Source organism: Nicotiana tabacum, chromosome 9, assembly GCF_000715075.1.
Source record: "Nicotiana tabacum cultivar K326 chromosome 9, ASM71507v2, whole genome shotgun sequence".
NCBI classification, from domain to species: domain Eukaryota; kingdom Viridiplantae; phylum Streptophyta; class Magnoliopsida; order Solanales; family Solanaceae; genus Nicotiana; species Nicotiana tabacum.
Window position 1 is genome coordinate 3,260,494 of NC_134088.1, and position 20,120 is coordinate 3,280,613.

Sequence of the window (20,120 nt, forward strand, 5' to 3'; positions counted from 1 at the left end):
AGGATTGGTTCCCGATATGGTTAATTCATTCCATTAATTTTGAGTTGTGTTGTTTATCGTGTTCATGTGATTTGTTGTTGAAGATTGTTGAGAAATTGGTCATCTTGGCTATATTTTGGTTAAGTTATGATTAATTGATTGTTTAGAGCTGATAGGGGTAGTTTGGTAAATTGCAATCAGTTCAGGGGTAAAATGGTAATTGCAATAAGGTCGGAGGGGTAGTTTGGTAAGTGAACATTATTTTGATTCTTTATGTTAAGCATGGAGGACAAAATGTAATGGGGTGGTTTTTGATATAATTGTTTAACATAATGGGGGACAAGACAAAACATAATGGGGAGGAATATTGTATTTATTTAATGTAGGCATGTGAAACAAATTATAATGGGATTGGGTGGAGGTATTTATTTAATGTAGGCATGGAGGACAAAGTTTAAAATAAAAAAAACATTCAATAGTGGGGACAAAGCATGCATTGGGGGAATAATTTCGGGTTGGGGATTCAAGACTTGTCTTGCTATATATATGAGGTCATTTGACACATTAAAGAGAGAACTTGAACATTAAGAGGGAAGGAGACCCGATTTGAACATTAAAAGAAAACAGATTTTTACACTTGAGAGCGGACAGACTTGAAACATTTTGAGAGTAAAAGAGAAATGCAATTTGAACTTTCACTCGAATAATTTCCATTTGCTTTTCTCGAGTGTTATGCAAAAATCATTAAACTTCTGCATCTTGTGTCGTTTGCTCTTCTGCTTTGACTGTTTCTGTTACTGGGTTATTCTACTGGTTGTTGCTGGTTTTGCGGTGTTGCTGAATCTGCTGTTGCTGTGGTATTATTGCTGCTGACTCCTACTTCATTTCTTCTTGTATTACTATTTCCAGGTACACATTTGTACACTCTCGGTTTGAAGCGAAATGAAATATTAATCAGGCTCCTGTTCCTGTTGAATTCCTTTTGTTTGGATTTGTGTTTGAATAAAATTTTCCTTCCTTTGTATAAAAATGTAGTTGACTGATTAATGAGTAATGGGGTTGCATATGTATAACTTCTTCATCTAATAATATTAATTTAAATTAATCAAGGTTGTTTTGCTATTATTATTTATCTCATGTTCTAGTATTATTGAATAATAGAATATAGAATGAAAGCAGTTTTTCTTTGTACAAACTCGATCACAATTTTCCATTCACATTAGCCGTAACTTAATAACTAATAAGTTACGTTTTTCAGCATGTAATTAATTGAGAAACTTTCTTTTATTTTTAGAGACAAACTTAATAGAAGAAATGTAGTCACTGTAGGTTTATCCTTTTAAATAATAAATGAGACGAGCCTCGCCAAACAAAAAATGCACAAGCTGCGGGGCCCTCTAAATGTATATATTAAAATACTTAGAATTCGGGACATGCCGTTTAGCGAATTTTACGGCTTTCCCCAAAATAACAATACGCTAGTGGCTTTAGGCGCGTCTTTAATAATTTATTTTCCTTAATTCGGGTGCACATTTATGTGACCCAAATCCAAATCTCAACCGAGTCGAGATATGTCAATAACCACGGGTGCATTGACGTAACGTGGTTCGAGATATGTTTTCACGACGTTGCAATTCTCGTAAAAAATAATAATAAAAGCGGTCAAGAGTTAAAATTGGCACATCGGTTCATAATTGTATTTAAAATCAGATAAATAAGCCGAATATGACAGTTGAGCGACCGTGCTAGAACCACGGAACTCGGGAATGCCTAACACCTTCTCCCGGGTTAACAGAATTCCTATCCGGATTTCTGGTACGCAGACTGTAATATGGAGTCATTCTTTTCCTCGATTCGGGATTAAAATTGGTGACTTGGGACACCCTAAATCTCCCAAGTGGCGACTCTGAAATAAATAAATCCCGTTTCGATTGTCCTTTAATTGGAAAAAACTCCCTTCCGCGCCCCCTTGATGCGGCACGGGCAAAAAAGGAGTTGTGACAACTCTGAACGCGTGGTGGGCAAGAACGAAGCATGAATTTTATAGCCTGTTTGGCCAAGCTTCTTTTTTGCCAAAAGTGCTTTTTTGGCTAAAAACACTTTACAAGCCTTACCCATTTGTTTGAACTAACCACCTATTTGAATATTTTCACCTCTCGTGAGCACTTGAATTGTTATGAACTTTGTAAAATTTGAAGTGTGGGGTGGTTGGTTTGGATTTTGAGTGGAACTAATGAAATAAGGAGAAATGTGCACTGTTTTGACAAAAGTAAGAGCCACTTGAAAAGAGAAAAAGAAAAGAAAGAAAGAAAATAGTTGTATTGCTGTGAAAATATTCTGTGATAGTGGTGACTCTTGATGTAATTGTGCTTAAAAAAGTGGGGAGTTAATATATATTGATGTGAAAGTGGAGTTATGGTTTGACATAAGTGTGGGGTTTTCAATATTAAAGTGTATGTAATAAAGTGCATAGGGAGGTGTAGTTACTCTTATATCTAAATGTATCATACCCGACCCGCAACTTACATTACAACCAAATAAAGTCCTACTTGATCCTAGAATGAATGAGCTCGATTAGTAGAGTAATACACTACGGGCAATCCTATGGTGCATCTCTTGTGGCATATGAATGTTATTTCTGAGAGTGAGTGAATTCTTGCTACCTTGAGTTCCTAAGTATTCTTAAATTTTAGTGTGTGGAACTACTCTCTTTTGTTGTGTGAAGGGCACTTGATTCATGAAGGAAAGGTAATGTCAGTGACCTCTATGTTAGAGTAAGTGAGTGAGTTGCGAATAATGCGTGGTACTTTTGAGTCAAATGTTGAGGTGAAGATGTTACACTCTTGTGCTTAGTCTATTTTAAATATTTTTGGTGTGATAAGTTAGGGGAATTGTTTTAAAAGGTTGTGTCTATATAAAGTGTAGTTTGATTGCTCGAGGACGAGCAATGGTTTAAGTGTGGGGTGTTGATGATTGGCTATAATTGTATATTTTAGTCGCTTATTACACTCTAATTTACTGCACTTTAATTGAGTTTGAGCTTTAATCGTTAGTGTTTTGCACTAAATATGTGTTTTATGCCTTGTACGAGTGATTCCGATCTATGTAGGTATTATGGAATGAATTCAAGTGATTTGGAGCTTTGAAGTCTGAGTAAAAGCCCAAGGAATTAATCCGGGATTGTGTTCGGGATCAACGGATGATAGTTAAGAACGAACTGGAGAATCGAGCGGGCATACGACGCATTGTCTAGTAAAATGTATATAACTTTTCGCTCAGGACTCCGTTTGGGCTCCACAATATATTGTTGGAAAGATATTTGAAAGGACAACAACTTTCATGTTTTGTAGGTTTGGTAATTCTCACTATCGTGCCACATAGGACGCCGAAGGGTGCAGTGCAGCAGTATAAAAACTGGCCTGACAAGAAAAATGCAAGGCTGCTGATAATCTCCACTAGAGCGCCGCAGGGGGCGGCGCGGCTGTACAAAATTTACAGATCCAGAGTCCTATTTCGCACGGGAGAAGGTGTTTTCGTCTGGGCCCAACCCTACTTGGTATAAATACATATAAAAACGTTATTTTGAGGACTTTTGACACATCTTAGACCTAGGGAGAGCACAGAGCCGCCGTGGAGGCCGGGTTCCATCTTTTCTTCTACCAAATTTAGTATTTTTCTTATGTTTCTTTGTATGAATTGTTGTTTGGCTACCATGTCTATGTGGAGCTAAACTTCACGTTGTAGGGTTGTGGTTCTTTCATGACTATTGTTATTCAAATATTGATTTTGATTTCTTAGTTTATCATATTGGTTTATTTATTCAATCCTGCGCTTAATTATTTAATTGCTTGATCACCAATTGAATACTATCTACGAATCTTGAATTGAACTCGAAAGTGGGAATTCTAGATTACATATAGGATTGAGTAGAGCAAGTTCTTGAACCTGGGCATCGGGGAACAGATTCGTGGTTAGGATAGACATATACCTAATTGCCTTGCTTGGTTGATGTACAGGAATTATAAATGCGTTCTTGTTAGTTCTAATTCCATAGACATATAGGAGCTAGGTTAGCTTGAATAGGCGAATAAGAACTCGATGGATTCTTATGAGCAATATTAACCCTATCAACCAATAAACAAGATAAACTAATTAGTCAATTCAATTGAAGAATACAATACGATTGTTAGATAGTCCATGACCCTAGATCGTTTTCATTATATTGATAACATAAAAAAATCTGCTCTTTCTTTGTTCAAAGTTCATTATTTATATTTCTTCATTCAATTAGTTTAGAATCAAATACTTCTAGGTTTAATTCTTGTTTAGATAATTAGGATCGTCTAATTTAGTTAATAGTTAATCACAAGTCCTCGTGGGTTCGACATCCGACTTTTAGTCACTTTATTACTTGACGATCGCGTATACTTGCGTGTGCATTTGTCCGCAACACAACACGGCGAGGAGGAAGCATAGACAGAGTCAAGAAGGAGAATAGGAACTGAAATCCATACAAACAAGTACATAGCCAATCATTAACATTAACTACATTGCTAATCTTCAAAAAGAAGAAGAAGAAGAAGAAAATGAAGGAGGAGAAAGGGGGCTCAAGTTATCTAAAAAGTGGGTACAAGTTAAAAGTTTTAAAAAAAATAGATATAAGTTAAATGAGGGCGACCAAATAAAGCGCCCTGTGCAATTTTTACGGAGAACTTCAATCAATAAAGGAAAATAAAGTATAAAACCTAATTAGGACAAAGCAAGAGTATTTTAACGCAACTTACCATAAAAGGACATGAAGAAACAAGAGCAAGTTTGTCGATTTGTATTTCAATATTATTGACAAGGACCAGCGTTAAAAAAACAAAAGAAATGCCAATGCACAATTAAAAAACTAATGAACATGCCTATAAAAATAAATTAAATGATAACTTCTGGAAAAGGGAATTTATGTCGGCCAAAACCTTATTTTAATTAACGATTAATAGTGGTAGGTGACTTAATGGAGTTGGTGGGGTTCTAAATTATACCGACTTATTTCAAATTTGGCCCTTCATTTAAAAAAAGAAAAAGAAAAAAAAAGACAGTGCACGAAGCATCACGCGAGGTCCGGAAAAAGGTTGCACCCAAAAGGATGTAAGATAGACAACCTACCCTAATATAAGCATTAACGACTGATTTCATAGCTCGAACTCATAACCTATAAGTTACACAGAAATAATTTTACCGTCACTAAAAAAACATGAAGTCTGTCTCTACTCTATTTGAAATTGTTAAATTTTCTCCTCATCAAAATTTTAAACTATTCATATTCTTTTTGTTACTAAATTGTCTCGTTTTGTCCTTATCATCAGTAGACTTCACATGTTTAAACTCTCTGAGAAAAATAAGTCAAAATATACTCATCTATTTTTTACTAGAGTTTAAAATTACCTTCAGTAATCATATTGTTGTATTGTTGCTATTGGTTCTTTTTTATTATTTTTGAGCGAGGATTTATTGAAAATATTCTCTCTACCTTTACAAGTAGGAGTAAGGTCTGCGTTAGAGGCGGACCAAGAATTTGAGCATTCTCCACTTTAAAGATAAAATTTAAAAAAAATTATGCATTGTAGGAAATTAGATTCGAAATTGGGTCATCAAGAGAGTAAAAGTTCTTTAAGCACTTCTACAAACCAACTCCTCCGTCCAGATTTTATGATTTTAGGGGGTCGCATAAAATATTTCAGGGGTCCTTACTGTATATATAAATATATATGAAATATATATTCAGTCTTTTTGCCGAAGCTAACAGGTTTCGGTGACCCCCCACCCCCAACGTAGGTCTGCCTTTGGTCTGCGTACACACTACCCTTCTTAGACCACACTTTATAGGATTACACTAAACTATTATTGTATTGTAATTTAAAATTACACTTAGGTTGAAGCTTCTTAGTGGGCACGAAAGAAAAAAAAAGAGAACAAAAAGAATAGGAAAAGACAAAAACCAAAAGCAAAAAAAATGAGGAAAAAAAATGGGAACATGTTGCCTCTATCATTTTCATGATCAAACACCAACTAGAAAACTTCTTACAATAGTAACCACTGCTCCTCATTTCAAAGAAAAAATTCCAACCAAAAATGGAGGAAAATCAAAACACAGACATAAATCAAACTCAACAACTTCATTACTGGGGAAATACACCAGAAGAAGAATATTATACTCTCCAAAATATCAAATCAACCAAATCTTTTTTCACTTCACCTAGAGGCCTATCTCTTTTCACAAAATCATGGCTACCAAAAAATATTTCTTCTCCTAATTATAAAGGTATTATTTTTATGGTACATGGTTATGGAAATGATATTAGTTGGATATTTCAAGAAACTCCAATTTTTTTAGCAAAAAATGGATTTGCTTGTTTTGCACTTGATATTGAAGGTCATGGCCTATCTCAAGGTATCAAATCCTATGTACCAAATATAAATCTTGTTGTAGATGATTGTATCTCATATTTTATTTCAATCCTAACCAAAAATTCTGAATTCCAAAATTTACCAAAATTTCTTTTTGGTGAGTCAATGGGTGGTGCTATTAGCTTATTAATCCATTTTAGGAACAATATTATGTTAAATGGTGCAATTTTAAGGGCCCCCATGTGTAAGATTTCAGAAAAGATGAGACCAAAATGGCCAATTCCACAAATCTTGACCTTTTTTGCAAGATTTGTACCAACTTTGGCTATTGTACCAACAACTGATCTTTTGGACAAATCTGTAAAAGTCCCAGAAAAGAGAGAAATTGCAAGAATGAACCCAAATGGCTATAATGGAAAACCAAGATTAGGGACAGTTGTGGAACTTATGCATGTGACTGATTTTGTTAGTACTAAACTTTATGATGTAAGTATTCCATTTTTGGTTTTACATGGAAGTGCTGATGTTGTTACTGATCCAGAAGTAAGCAAAGAATTGTACCAGAAGGCTAAAAGTAAAGACAAGACAATCAAGATTTATGATGGGATGGTACATTCCTTGTTATTTGGAGAAACTGATGAAAATGTTGAGATTGTTCGTAATGATATGTTGGCGTGGTTGAATGACAGATCCTGACTAATTTGAATTCGCGATGTGCAGTGTCAAGCACTCCCTACCTTGAGTTTCTATGTTAGCGGTACTCGAATTTGAGACGTCTGATTATAAGGGTAAGGATTACAGCGATCTCACCCGTTCCTTGATGTTTTTAGTCCATTTTTAGTTTGTTGTTTTGTAATTTTTTCCTCTTTAAAATGTAAATCCGAGACTTTGGTTAAGGGTTAAAGATTCCATCAATCTCACCTGCTCTTTGGTGGATTTTTAATTAAGTTTCGGTTCATTGTTATTTAGAGAGACTTATGAAGATATTGAGATTGTTCGTAATGATATGTTGGCATGGTTGAATGAAAAAAAATCCTGAGTTGAAGTGTACAATGAATACTATCATAAGTATCTAAATTCATTTTCTAGTTCAATTTTCTTTTCTTTTCGATGGATTTGGTATTCGGAAACCACGTGTCATACTAATTCAGATTCGTGTTGTGTAAGATTCACATATATTGAACACTCTTTATTGGAAATTTTTTTTTCCACTTATTTTAAGTTTGAACACCCTTAAAGAAATTTTTGGCTTCGCCACGGCATACAAGTGAAATATTTTACAACTTTTTTGGTGAATTATATTGCTGGATGATGGTGGAAAGCATATTGTTAGTGCTAATGCTTGTGAGTAATTGTGAACACTTTGTAAAAGCGAGCAACTATAGTATATTTGGTTAAATTCGATATCAGATTTACGTTTCGCTTTGCTGTTGTGTCTTTTGTCTGTCATGAGTTAACATATCTAAGTAGAATACATAACTGATTAGTCGACTGAAACTAATTGTATTCGCTAGTCGAAAAATACATAACATAGTTTATGTAGGATTGTGTCCTTAATGTATGGTTGTTATATAAGGATGCTGTTGTAAAGAGGTCTGACTGTATATGCTACACATTAATTATATCTTACGCTGCTTCTTTTATAGAGAGAGTTGTAACTAATACTGATTCTTTGAAATAAATGGTAGAGAATTGAAAACGATACACTAAAACAACAACGACAATAACAACAACAACAACAATAACAATTTTGCCTCGGTTCCAAATAAATTCGGATTAGAATGAAACTTGATGTTTCAAGTTCTATTAAATACAGTAATTATTTAGACGGACCAGTAAATTTGAAATACCATAGATGGTTAAAGGGAAACAAAAATAATAACTTTATATGTTATCAATGTTTGCAGATATATGTGGGTCTTGAAAATGCTAAACCCTCACAGTCTCACGTAGTGAACTCCTCATGTAACTTACATTTTTGTGGTTTTGTCACAATTTGTTTGACAATTTAGATTCTAAAAATATCTTTGATCTTTGAAAGTCAAATTTGGGCAACACTTTTGGGCTTCAGTGTAACACCCCGTAAATTCGGCTCAGGTATGAATGAGTTAAAGGAGTAGTAAGGTTATATTTTGGGCATATAAAGTCCCATCGGGATGATTATGGGTGAAAATAGTTATTTCAAAATCAAGATGAAAAGTGAGGTGCATAAGATTTAACAAAATCGACTAAGTTTGCAGAAGGTTCGTATTCCAGCAGGTTTTAGTGAAAATGAGTAAGGAATTTGGGAAAACTCAAAGCATGAAAGCTGTAGGCCTTTGAAATATATTTCCAACGATATATTATGGAGCCCGAACGGATCTCTGTGCAAAAGCTTATACGCGTTTTACAGAACAGTATGTGATATGCGCGTCGGTAGCGCGCCCTTAGCGCGGGCAGGATTCCAGATGCGCGGGCGCGCTAGTGGGGGGGGGGGTCGTTTTAAAGCTATATTTCGTCTCCCACATCCCCAAAATATTAAAACTTGATCTAGAAAGGAGAACTCTCAAAAACCTAACTCCCTAAGGGTCCTTCCACCACCCAAGGTAAGTTCTAATGGTGATTCTAAGTTAATTTCAATATCCCATCTTATTAACATGGGTAAACCCTCCATATCATTAGATATTCGTTTGGGGCATCATTGTTGAGAGAAGAAACCCTAGAACTCGAATTCAAGAAGATTGAACGTCAAAAAGGTAATGTCTTCACCCTATAATTGATTCTAGCATTGGATTAATGATTATTGACTCAAGTTCATGAGATATGAGTTGATGCGTTTGATAGAAAAGCATGGACAATTATAGGTTTGGCTTGTTGATTGTTGATTATTGGTTAAGGGTGTTGTTTACCTTATGGGTGATAAAGAATAATGTTGATTATAACTATTTGAGACTTTAGAATTTATTTAGGAGCAAGAGAATGGGTTATTGAGTGTAGAAACACCATTAATAAGGACTATGAAGCTTATGCCACCAAGTGTTTGAGAAAATGCCTAAGTGACTAAAACATGAGTATTATTGCTAATATGGAATCCCTTTGACTTGTATTAATATAGATTGAAGTTGAAGGGGTTGGCGAATGTTGTATTATGCTCAAGAGCAGGAAGTTAAGGTATGTGAGGCCAACTCTTTATGTTTGGGAATATTAATGATTCTTCCTACACTACGTTTCTTTTACGACGTATCAATTGCCTCAAAAATATAGTTAAGCCTAGTTCCTTGAATAGTAGTAGAGCTTCTATTCTCTAGCTTCATAACTCGTTCATGACTTTCATTCTGAACGTTGTGAGCTCAGTGCGTATTCAATATAGACTTGGGCTTGATGCCCCCGAGTCTTAGTATAGATTACTCAGTATGCCATAAACAATTGAAGTTTCAGTGTTCATAATCAGTTCAAGAATACATGTCTCAGTCTAGTCCTATTCAGTATTCTAGTATTATGTAACTCAGTGTGATCCATTATTCTAGTATTATGTAACTCAATGTGATTCAGTATTTCACTATCATATATTGCAGTATGATTCTCAGTTCCTGATTTTAAATCCCTGAATATTGAACACTTGTATTTGGGCCTAAGGCCGCAGTTTATGTTTTATGCATCTTTGGGCCTGAGGCCGCAGTTTATGCTTTATGCATCTTTGGGCCTGAGGCCGCAGTTTATGCTTTATGCATCTTTGGGCCTGAGGCCGCAGTTTATGCTTTATGCATTTTGGACCTGAGGTCGCAGTTATGTATACGTATACTTGGGCCCGAGGCCGCAGTTTGTGCACATATATATATTGGGCCTGAGGCCGCAGTTTAATATTCAGATAAACAGGTTGTTCATCATTCAGAAGAGGGAGTATTCATATCCTACTTCCTTTCAGTTCAATTATTAGTTACCGTTCAATTATCAGTTATCATATCAGTTACCAGTTATCAGTTCAGTTACCAATTATCAGTCCAGTTATCATTTATTAGTTATCATTTCATTTATCAGTTATCAGTTCTCAGTTATCATTTCAGTTTCAGTTTCAGCATTTATAATTCTTTCTTTTAGTTGCCTTATATACCAGTACAATTCAAATGTACTTGTCACACCTCCTTTTTCGCCCGCGCCGCCTCAAAGGGACGCGGAAGAGAGTTTTTTTCCAATTAAAGGATAATCGAAATAGAATTTTATTTAAAGATTCAGAGTCGCCACTTGGGAGATTTATGGTGTCCCAAGTCACCGGTTGAATCCTGAATTAAGGAAAATATTGACTCTGTTTAACAGTCTGCGCACCAGAAATCCAGATAAGGAATTCTGTTAACTCGGGAGAAGGTGTTAGGCATTTCCGAGTTCCGTGGTTCTAGACGGTCGCTCAACTGTCGTATTCGGCTTGATTATCTGATTTTATACAATTATGAACCTACGTGCAAATTTTAACTGTTTACCGCTTTGTTATTATTTATTCAAAGAATTGCAATGTCGTGAGAATGCATCTCGAATTGCGCCACATAAATGTACCCGCAATTTTTGATACGTTCCAACTTCGTTGAGATTTGGATTTGGGTCACATAAATGTGCACCCGAGTTTAGGAAAATAACATTATTAAATGCGCGCCTAAAGCGACTAGCGTATCATTATTTTGGGTAGGGCCATGAAATTGGCTAAACGGCCCGTCCCTAAGTCTAAGTATTTTAAAACAAATATTTATTGAGGGCCCCGCAATTTTGTATTTTATTCGGCGAGGCTCATCTCATTTTTTTATTCAAGGATATCCTAAAGCGACTATGATTTCCTATTTATTGGTCTCTAATAATAAAGAAAAAATTCCTAATCAATTAGCATTAAAAAGTTCGGGCTTCAAATTCAAATCCGGGTCCAAACAAAAGGAAACACCTTCTAGTTTGAACCCGCTACATAACTTAAGATCCGCCGCCTGCCGTTGTAAATATTAACAAAACAGCTACCATTTCGATCCAGTTCAACTTTAGCTTTATTATATGAATTGGATTATTGAAGTTAATCTATGTGGAATACAAAGCCATTTTTGCTCTTTTACGGTTTGTTGAAAAATGCATCAATGCTTCAAACTGACATCAAGCTAACATTAATCACTAACATTCGAGAACTAACATTAGTTACTAACATTATTTACATTGCGGTTTTAAATGATGTTATTTACTCAAGTGAACTCGCGATTTCAGAATTAGACCTATTAAACCAACATGCTGATTTCCATAAACTATTTGAACCTACTTTGTGACATAAACTTTTTGAAACTGTTTCACGACTACTGAACAAAAGAATTAAATACAGTATATTTCATAACTAGTAATCACTAACTAAGATTAATTATAATTGATATTCCATGTTTGTAAAAATAGATTCAATCAGTCCAGTTTATGCATTTCAAAATCATTCCAATACACACTATGAAATATCAAGTGAACCACTGCTTATACATCAAATTAAACACAAAGAAATAGTTATTTTCGGAAATCCATTCCAACAAACTCTTTACTTCCTTTCCATTAAATTTGAGAGCTTTAGAACATGTACCTGGATAATGGAAATACAAGAAGATGAAGGAGCGGTCAACAACAGTAATAACACAGTAACGCAGTGACAGAACAATCCAGTGACGGATTAAAAGGAAGGAACCAGCAGAGTTCCGAGCAACACCCAATGAAAAACAGTAGACAATAACCAATAGCAAACTCAGGAAGAAACCAATTGAAACCGCAACAGTACTAGTTCCTCAAATTAATGAACTTTTAAATGTTAAAAATCCAGCCTAGACTCTCTAAAAAAACTGAAAGAGAACTCGTTTTCTTTTTCCAAAAACCAGACCCAAATCCTCTTCAAAATTCCTTTGTTTTTCCTTTTCGAACTTTTTTTTTTCAAAATGAATTCTCTCTCTGTATATCCAGTGTATCCAGAGTGTATATCTGGTGTATACTACTCTCTCTTTAGATTTACAGAATGTTTTTTTTTCTGTTCCGAAAAATCCCCAATTCTCTCTTAATGTTCAGAAAATCCCCTTCCTCCTAAAAATTCTCCCTTTAACTTGTGTCAAGCCTTTCTTATTTATAGCCAAACTTGAAGCACTTAAATTAATCCCACCATCTTCTCCCCATCCCCCTTTAAAATCCCACTACTTAATGTTTTGTCCCCCAATATATTAAACAAATATATTAGTTCTCACTACCACATATCTTTTCTTTATTTAATTTCCTTATTGCCCCACTACCGCATGCTTTATCCCCCACTATATTAAACAATGTATTAATTCCACTACCACATGTCTTGTCCCCCACCATGTATTAAACAATGTATTATTTTAATATTATTTAATACTTAGTGGACAGAGCACTCATTAATCATTTTTTTTTAAAACTTAAAATCCCAAAAATGCCCCTGAAAATACTGCAATTTACCATTCTACCCCGATCCCTTTCAATCTATACCAAAACCATATCAGCTATAACCAATTCACCTAATCAACGATCCAATTAACAAACAAACTCTGAATAACAAACTCGCCCAAACAAACTCCTAATCGACAAGGTTCATGAATTAACAACAGAGTCAGATTCATATCCGAACTTAAACGGGACAAACAAGTAGATTTAAATCACTAAACTCGATCATCAGTTGACCTCAAACTAAATCAAACAACATCATAACCAAGATGAATGATTCATACTAAATCTAAAACTAAAGACCAACACATAAACACTCGACATTAAATCACTTGATGAAAAACTAACGAACTTCAAACAAAAAATGAACACGAATTAAATCCAACAACATTACAACAAAGATGAATGATTCAAACTAAATCACCCGACATTCGACATTAAATCACTTGATGAAAAACTAAAGAACTTCAAACAAAAAATGAACACGAATTATCTCTAACACAAACAAAGACCTGGGTTCGAATTCAAACCAACCCATCGGAACACAAACACAATCATAGAAAGAAGAAAAGGAGCGGAAGATGAATTCGCTGAACGAAAACTAAAAGAAAAGAGAACGGAAACCTACTGGTTTAAAACCCGGGTTCAAACGGAACCTCGGCGTACTGCCTCGACGTATGACTGAGCATGACCTCGAATGCATGACCTCGACGTACTGCCTGGAGATGGAGTTGGAAGTAGAATGATGGGGGTCACTGGTTGCCGACGGACTGTTTGGTTGCTTGGTGGAGCAGCTGGTGGATGTGGAGGCTGTGTGTGTGTGTGTTGAGCAGCTGGTCATGAGGAGGAGCTGCTAGTCGTCAGCTGGACGACGACGGGTGAAGCAGCAGCAACCATGGCGGGCTAGCTGGAGCTCGTGACTGGATGAAGGAGAAGGCAGCCATGGATGTGGAAGCTGGAGCTTGAGGTCGACAGACTGGTTGAAGACGAAGGGAGCTTGGGCGTTTGGTTCGCTGGAGGTCGACGAAAGAAACGACCATGACGAAGAAGAAGAAGCAGCAACGTTTGGTTGGAGCTCGACAAAGGCAGCCATGGGAGCTTGAGGTGGAGGGGTCGTTTAGGAGATGGTCGTTTGGGACAATGGGGATGGGGTGTTGTTCGTCGTGGGCTGGTGCTCCTATGGAGGTGAGGTTGGAGAGGTAGGCAGCCATGGGAAGGTTTGTTTGAGAAGGAGAGGTCGAAGAAGATGAAGGAGGAAGGGGCAGCCATGGGAGGTGAGGGGGAGCAAAAGCAGCAAGGGCAGCCATGGGAGGGTTGATGGTGGAGGGGTTGTTTGGGGAAGGAGAAGAAGAGGGGTGCGAGTGGTTTTAGGTTTTTTTAGGTTAGGGTTTTTTCAAAAATGAAAAATGGAAGAAGGGGGTGCTTGTTTGGGGTTATGGGGCGGACCGGGTCGGGTCGACCAGGTGGTTTTTTTTTTGGGTTGGATAAAGGGTTATTTGGTTTGGGCCTGATTGATTTAAATTAAAAGGTGGCCCAATCCGATTTTCTTCTTATTTCCAATGCTTCTTTTTTTCTTCTTTTATTTTTTCTTAAACTAAAACTAAATTCTAAAAATCCTAAATTATCCTATAGAACTAAATTAATTTATAAAAGTGCAAATTAACTCTCAATAATAATTAACACACAATTAAATAGCAATTACGATAAAACCACACAATTTGGACATTAAATGCTAAAAATGCAACGTACATTATTTTTATGATTTTTTGTTCTTGTAAAACAAACTTAATTGCTCCTAATTGTAGAATTAAATCCTAAATGCAAATGTGACATATTTTTGTATTTTTTATTAATTTAACAAATAAACATGCACGAACAAATACAAATAATTATCCAAAAATGCCACGAAAATTCTCAAAATTGCACACAAAGGAAAATTGTTTTATTTTGAATTTTTTGGGAGTAATTCTCTTATAGGGCAAAAATCACGTGCTTACAGCTGCCCCTCTTTGTCCAAAAACACGAAGAGTTTTCGTGCAAAGATAAAGTGAGCAGATACGAGCGATTTTTGCCCATCCGAGTACTCCGTGTGAAGCAATTTTTGAAAGATTTAATCGAACCTTTGCTTCAAAGGTTTCCTACATATCCCTGTCTAGAAGGGAATCAGGTTAATGTAGTTCGGGAAATTTTGGTAGTTGGGCCTACCATGGGACTGCAATGTTATTGCTGTTGCATGTTGTTATTACTGCTTGCCGACCTCCTTATTACACCATGCTGAAAGAAAACAAGAAGCTAGACTAAACTATAGTTTATGAATTACAAAATCTTATCTAGATCTTCAGTCGTGCTCTTGTATCTCTTGTTGCTTTGATGTCTTGGTGACTTCTCGGGTATTTCTTTACTTCTGATTTGTCTTGTATTCTCCCTTGACTGCCGATCTCGAACTGCTTACTTCCTTCTCGTGAGCTTTGCATTATTTTCCCATCGAATCTTGAACTTCCTTCCTCTGTTGGGGATTCTTGTTTTTTCCCGCTGGGGATTTCGGTTGTATTCCTCTGCTTTACTGACTTCAACACCAATGTATTCCTCTGTTATATGGGCGGGCTCCCAACTTCAAAACTTGAGATGTAACGACTGAAATGTATTCCTCTGTTATATGGGCGGGCTCCCAACTTCCGGACTTGAAATTTAACAACTGAAATGTATTCCTCTGTTATATGAGCGGGCTCCCAACTTTCGGACTTGAAATGTAAAGACTGAAATGTATTCCTCTGTTATATGGGTGGGCTCCCAACTTCAAAACTTGAAATTTAACAAACTGAAATGTATTCCTCTGTTATATGGGCTGGCTCCCAACTTCCAGACATAAGATGTAAAGACTGAAATGTATTCCTCTGTTATGTGGGCGGGCTCCCAACCTCAACCAACAACTTTGAAAATAAATCACCATTCCGTTCTTCAGGCGGGGCTCCTGACCTCAACAACAACTTTGAAAAATAAATTGTCATTCTGTTCTTCAGGGGGGGGCTCCTAACCTCAACAACAACTTTGAAAAATAAACCGCCATTCCTTTCTTCAGGCGGGAGAGATTTCAACAACATCTTTGAAAAATAAATCGCCATTTTGTTCTTCAGGGGGGCTCCTGACCTCAACAACAACTTCGAAAATAAATCGCCATCTTTTTCTTCAGGCGGGCGAGATTTCAGGAACTTCGAAAAATAAATCGACATTCTGTTCTTCAGGGGGGGCTCCTGACCTCAACAACAACTTCGAAAATAATCGCCATTCCGTTCTTCAGGGGGGGGCTCCTGACCTCATCAACAACTTCGAAAAATAAATCGCCATTCTGTTCTTCAGGGGGGCTCCTGACCTCAACAACAACTTCGAAAAATAAATCGTCATTCCGTTCTTCAGGGGGGCTCCTGACCTCAACAACAACTTTGAAAAATAAATCGCCGTTCCTTTCTTCAGGCGGGCGAGATTTCAACAACTTCGAAAAATAAATCGCCATTCTGTTCTTCAGGGGGGGCTCCTGACCTCAACAACAACTTCGAAAATAAATCGCCATTCTGTTCTTCAGGGGGGCTCCTGACCTCAACAACTTCTTTGAAAAATAAATCGCCATTCCTTTCTTCAGGCGGGCGAGATTTCAACAACTTCGAAAAATAAATCGTCATTCTGTTCTTCAGGGAGGGCTCCTGACCTCAACAACAACTTCGAAAAATAAATCGCCATTCTGTTCTTCAGGGGGGCTCCTGACCTCAACAACTTCAAAAAATAAATCGTCATTCTGTTCTTCAGGGGGGGCTCCTGACCTCAACAACAACTTTGAAAATAAAACGCCATTCTGTTCTTCAGGGGAGCTCCTGACCTCAACAACTTTGAAAATAAATCGCCATTCTGTTCTTCAGGGGGGCTCCTGACCTCAACAACAACTTTGAAAAATAAATCGTCATTCTGTTCTTCAGGGGAGGCTCCTGACCTCAACAACAACTTCGAAAAATAAATCGCCATTCTGTTCTTCAGGGGGGGGGGCTCCTGACCTCAACAACCATTTTCCTTCTAACTTGAATTATCTTTCTTCAAAACTACTTTCCTCAAAACTTGTACTGTCTTGACTGTGGACTGTTGGGGATAACATTTTTTCAAAAATATGTTATCTTACTCCTTCAAAGACTACTTCCCTCAAGACTGATGTTTCATTCCTCTGCAAACCGTTTCCTTTTGCAAAACTGGTCTTCTCTTTTTTTTATCTTTTCTCTTTTCTCTTAAAAAAAATTTCTTTCTTTATTTTTGTTTTTATTATTATTTTTTTTTCTTTGTTTTGTTATCTTCTTCCTTCGAAGACTACCTCCCTTAAAACTCGTGTTATCTTCCTCCTGACATTGCTTTCTTCAAAACTTGTTTTGCCTTCTCCCGAAGAAACTGCTGGGGATACCGCTTTTCACCAAACTTGTGTTAGACTTCCCGAAAATTTTCAAAATGAACGAAAATTTTCTGCCCCAGTTTGACAATCTTTCTTGTGGCGCATCTTTCCGTCATCGGTAGCATTCCCTGTCCCTGCTTCAAATCAAAGAAAATTTGGTCAGTTTAAAACGTGGTGGATGGTTGTGATACTCCTGCTGGGGATGCCATCAACCATTCTCCATCTATGCGTTGTCTGACCATCTTGAAGCTTGGCTGATACCTTCCGACCTTCTTGACGATTCCTTATTCACAAACCTCTTAACCATTTTCCCGGTCTCCTTATCTGATCTCACGTATTTTTATGACAGCTGATTTCGCTTGAAGATCTTGCATGTTCATTGATTAACCACTCCCTCCATCGTCTGTGTTACTGAAATACCTTTCCTTGGTGCAGACCCAATATCTTCTTTTATGGTACTGTCATTTCCCCTACCATTGAGCCTCCTGTGAATTTCCAAATTATGTCCACTGCTTTCCGCGTTGTTCTTTCTTGATTTTCCGTTGGCCTTGGCCTTATAACCCTCGATTTCTACTGGGGATATCCTTCTTTACACTGGTCCATCCTTTTGTCAATCTCATCATCGAATATACCCTCGGTTTAATCCCCCTGGCCCTCTTTTTGTTGCACTGTCCCTAAATTGATATGGACCATTCTTGGGTATTTTGCGCGAATCTCAAAGCACATTGACTATTACTAGCTCATTGCGCTTGTTCTTTCCTCAATTATACCACTTTGATGTACTAGTCAGATCTCATCTTGCATAATTGGAAAGCTGATGGCAAATTTTGAAATCATTTCTCGCTTGTTCTGACCAAAGAGACTCAAGAAGAAGAAATGACAAAGGTAAAAGGAACGGAGTAAAAGACAAAAGGAAGAGATGGCTCCTAACGAGAAAAACTACAAAGTAAAACCTATCAGAGGTGGATACCAACTCTATTGGCCATGACATGCACACGTGGCCTATCCTCCGTCGTTAATCGCCTTTCACAATCTTCGTCTGGTGATTCCCTATATGATTCTCAATCTTTATTCGACTTGTAGTACCCGAAGGGTTTTCACTATCAAGCCTCTCTCATTTTGGTTTTTCTCTCAACTTATAGCTGCCTCAAGGTGCCCGTGAAGGTTTTCACCGATAAGACTCTCTCATTTTATTAATTTCTATCGGGGATCAGAGTGTTATTCTCGACTTCCATTTGCATGACTTGGCATCTTTCGAAGACTGGTCAAAAGGTCTTTCTTTGGACCGTAATGTGGGGTTTTGGATAGGGCTAGAAAGAAAGGGTATTAGCGACTCAAATGAATCAATTTGGGTTCAGAATTTACAACCTTCGGAACCGGATTTCTTTACCTCAGACACAACTTCTGCCCCAGTTTCTGCATGGGGATTTTTATTTTTTATTACATTATGCACACTATGACCGAGTTGTGAGGCGCCTACGTATCCTTCTTTGAGGAATCAGGTCAAACGTAGTTCCCCATTCCTTTTTTTTCTTTTCTTTTTCTTTTTCTTTCTCTTTTGCTCATTTTTTCCTTTCTCCTTTCTCTTTTGTTGTTTTGTTGTTTCTGTTGTTTTCTTTTCCTTTTTATTTTTCTTTTTCTTTATCTTCCATGCTTGTGTTTTCTAGTCTTTGCTACTGATTCCGAACGAGGGGCACGAAAGAAAACCAATAATGCTCAAAAGGTTTAACGAATGATAAAGTGTTTAGATAGCAGAATAAAATGCCTTCGTCATTCCAATCTTCAAAACATGCCAAGCACAAACAACACCATTAAATATTCGCCACATCTTCTGATTGTGCCGCCTTGATAACCATATCCATATATTTGCCTTTTTATTTGTCATTTTTAAAGCACCGTTGGGCAATACTCTCAGTTTCGTTACCATGAACGGCCCCCTTGTCAACATGGCTAACTTGCTTTTATAGTTTTCTTTAGGTTTTACTTGCCCCAGTTTCACGTGGTTCGGGCTTCAAATGATCTCAAGCTGTTCTTATTTCCCTTAAGTGTCCCGATCATCTCCCAATGACTTTATAATAACATTTTGAGATTAGGCCTAAACTGTGCGCGCATGTCATGTCACTAGAATCGGCGTTGAACAAAGACAAAACAAAAGGATAAAAAGAACTAAACAAAGAAGATGACTGGAGGTAACAAAAGACCGAAATTTGCTTTAGACAAGCGGTGAAATGGTTCGTATAACAAAACAAGCAAAACAACTGGGGTACAACCTTGGAACAAACCTAAAACAATCCTAGACAACACTATGACAAAATGGAAGGATAAAAGGGTTTGACACAAGACAATGTCCGGATTACAACCCTGCAAATAACCCGGACAATAGAAATGATAACAAAATGAACCACCAAAACTCCTCCCTGACCAACCAAGAAAGGAGCGTCTTTCCAATTGCCAAGCTCAGCATCTTAGCCACTGAATTCGGCATCAACATTATTGGGACCTCCACCAACTTCCATCTCATTGTTCTTAAGATCAACCTCTGATAGCACTGAAAACTCTGCAACGCGCGGACCTCCGAGGATTTCAGAAGACTTTTCATAATCCTTTTCAAAACAAGTCAAATTTAACATATGCATCTCATTACAATTAGACGACAGACTTTGGCGAGTGTCTGTTGCATCTGGATTTTGCAAGACAATGTCACTTGCATCAATAAGCTTCTGAATTGCTTTCTTTAGCTTCCAACACTTCTCTGTGTCATGCCCCGGGGCATCTGAGCAATATGCGCATCTTCGAGAAAAATCAAACTTCTTTGACAGAGGGTTTGACATTTTTATATGAATCGGCTTCAACATGTCCAATTGCTTCAACTTTTGGAACAAGCCGGCAT

The 20,120-nt window shown here is 37.1% G+C and overlaps 1 protein-coding gene across 1 annotated transcript; it reads left to right on the forward strand.

Moving 5' to 3' along the window:
• The first annotated feature begins 5,936 nt into the window (after positions 1-5,936).
• Positions 5,937-7,617, forward strand: LOC107802268 (caffeoylshikimate esterase-like). The gene has a single exon (XM_016625733.2). The coding sequence runs from the start codon at positions 6,100-6,102 to the stop codon at positions 7,069-7,071; it is 972 nt and encodes a 323-aa protein (XP_016481219.1). The 5' UTR covers positions 5,937-6,099; the 3' UTR covers positions 7,072-7,617.
• The last annotated feature ends 12,503 nt before the right edge of the window (positions 7,618-20,120 follow it).

Coding starts and splice junctions, on each gene's coding strand:
- LOC107802268 (XM_016625733.2), top strand. CDS start 6,100: ATGGAGGAAAATCAAAACACAGACATAAATCAAACTCAACAACTTCAT.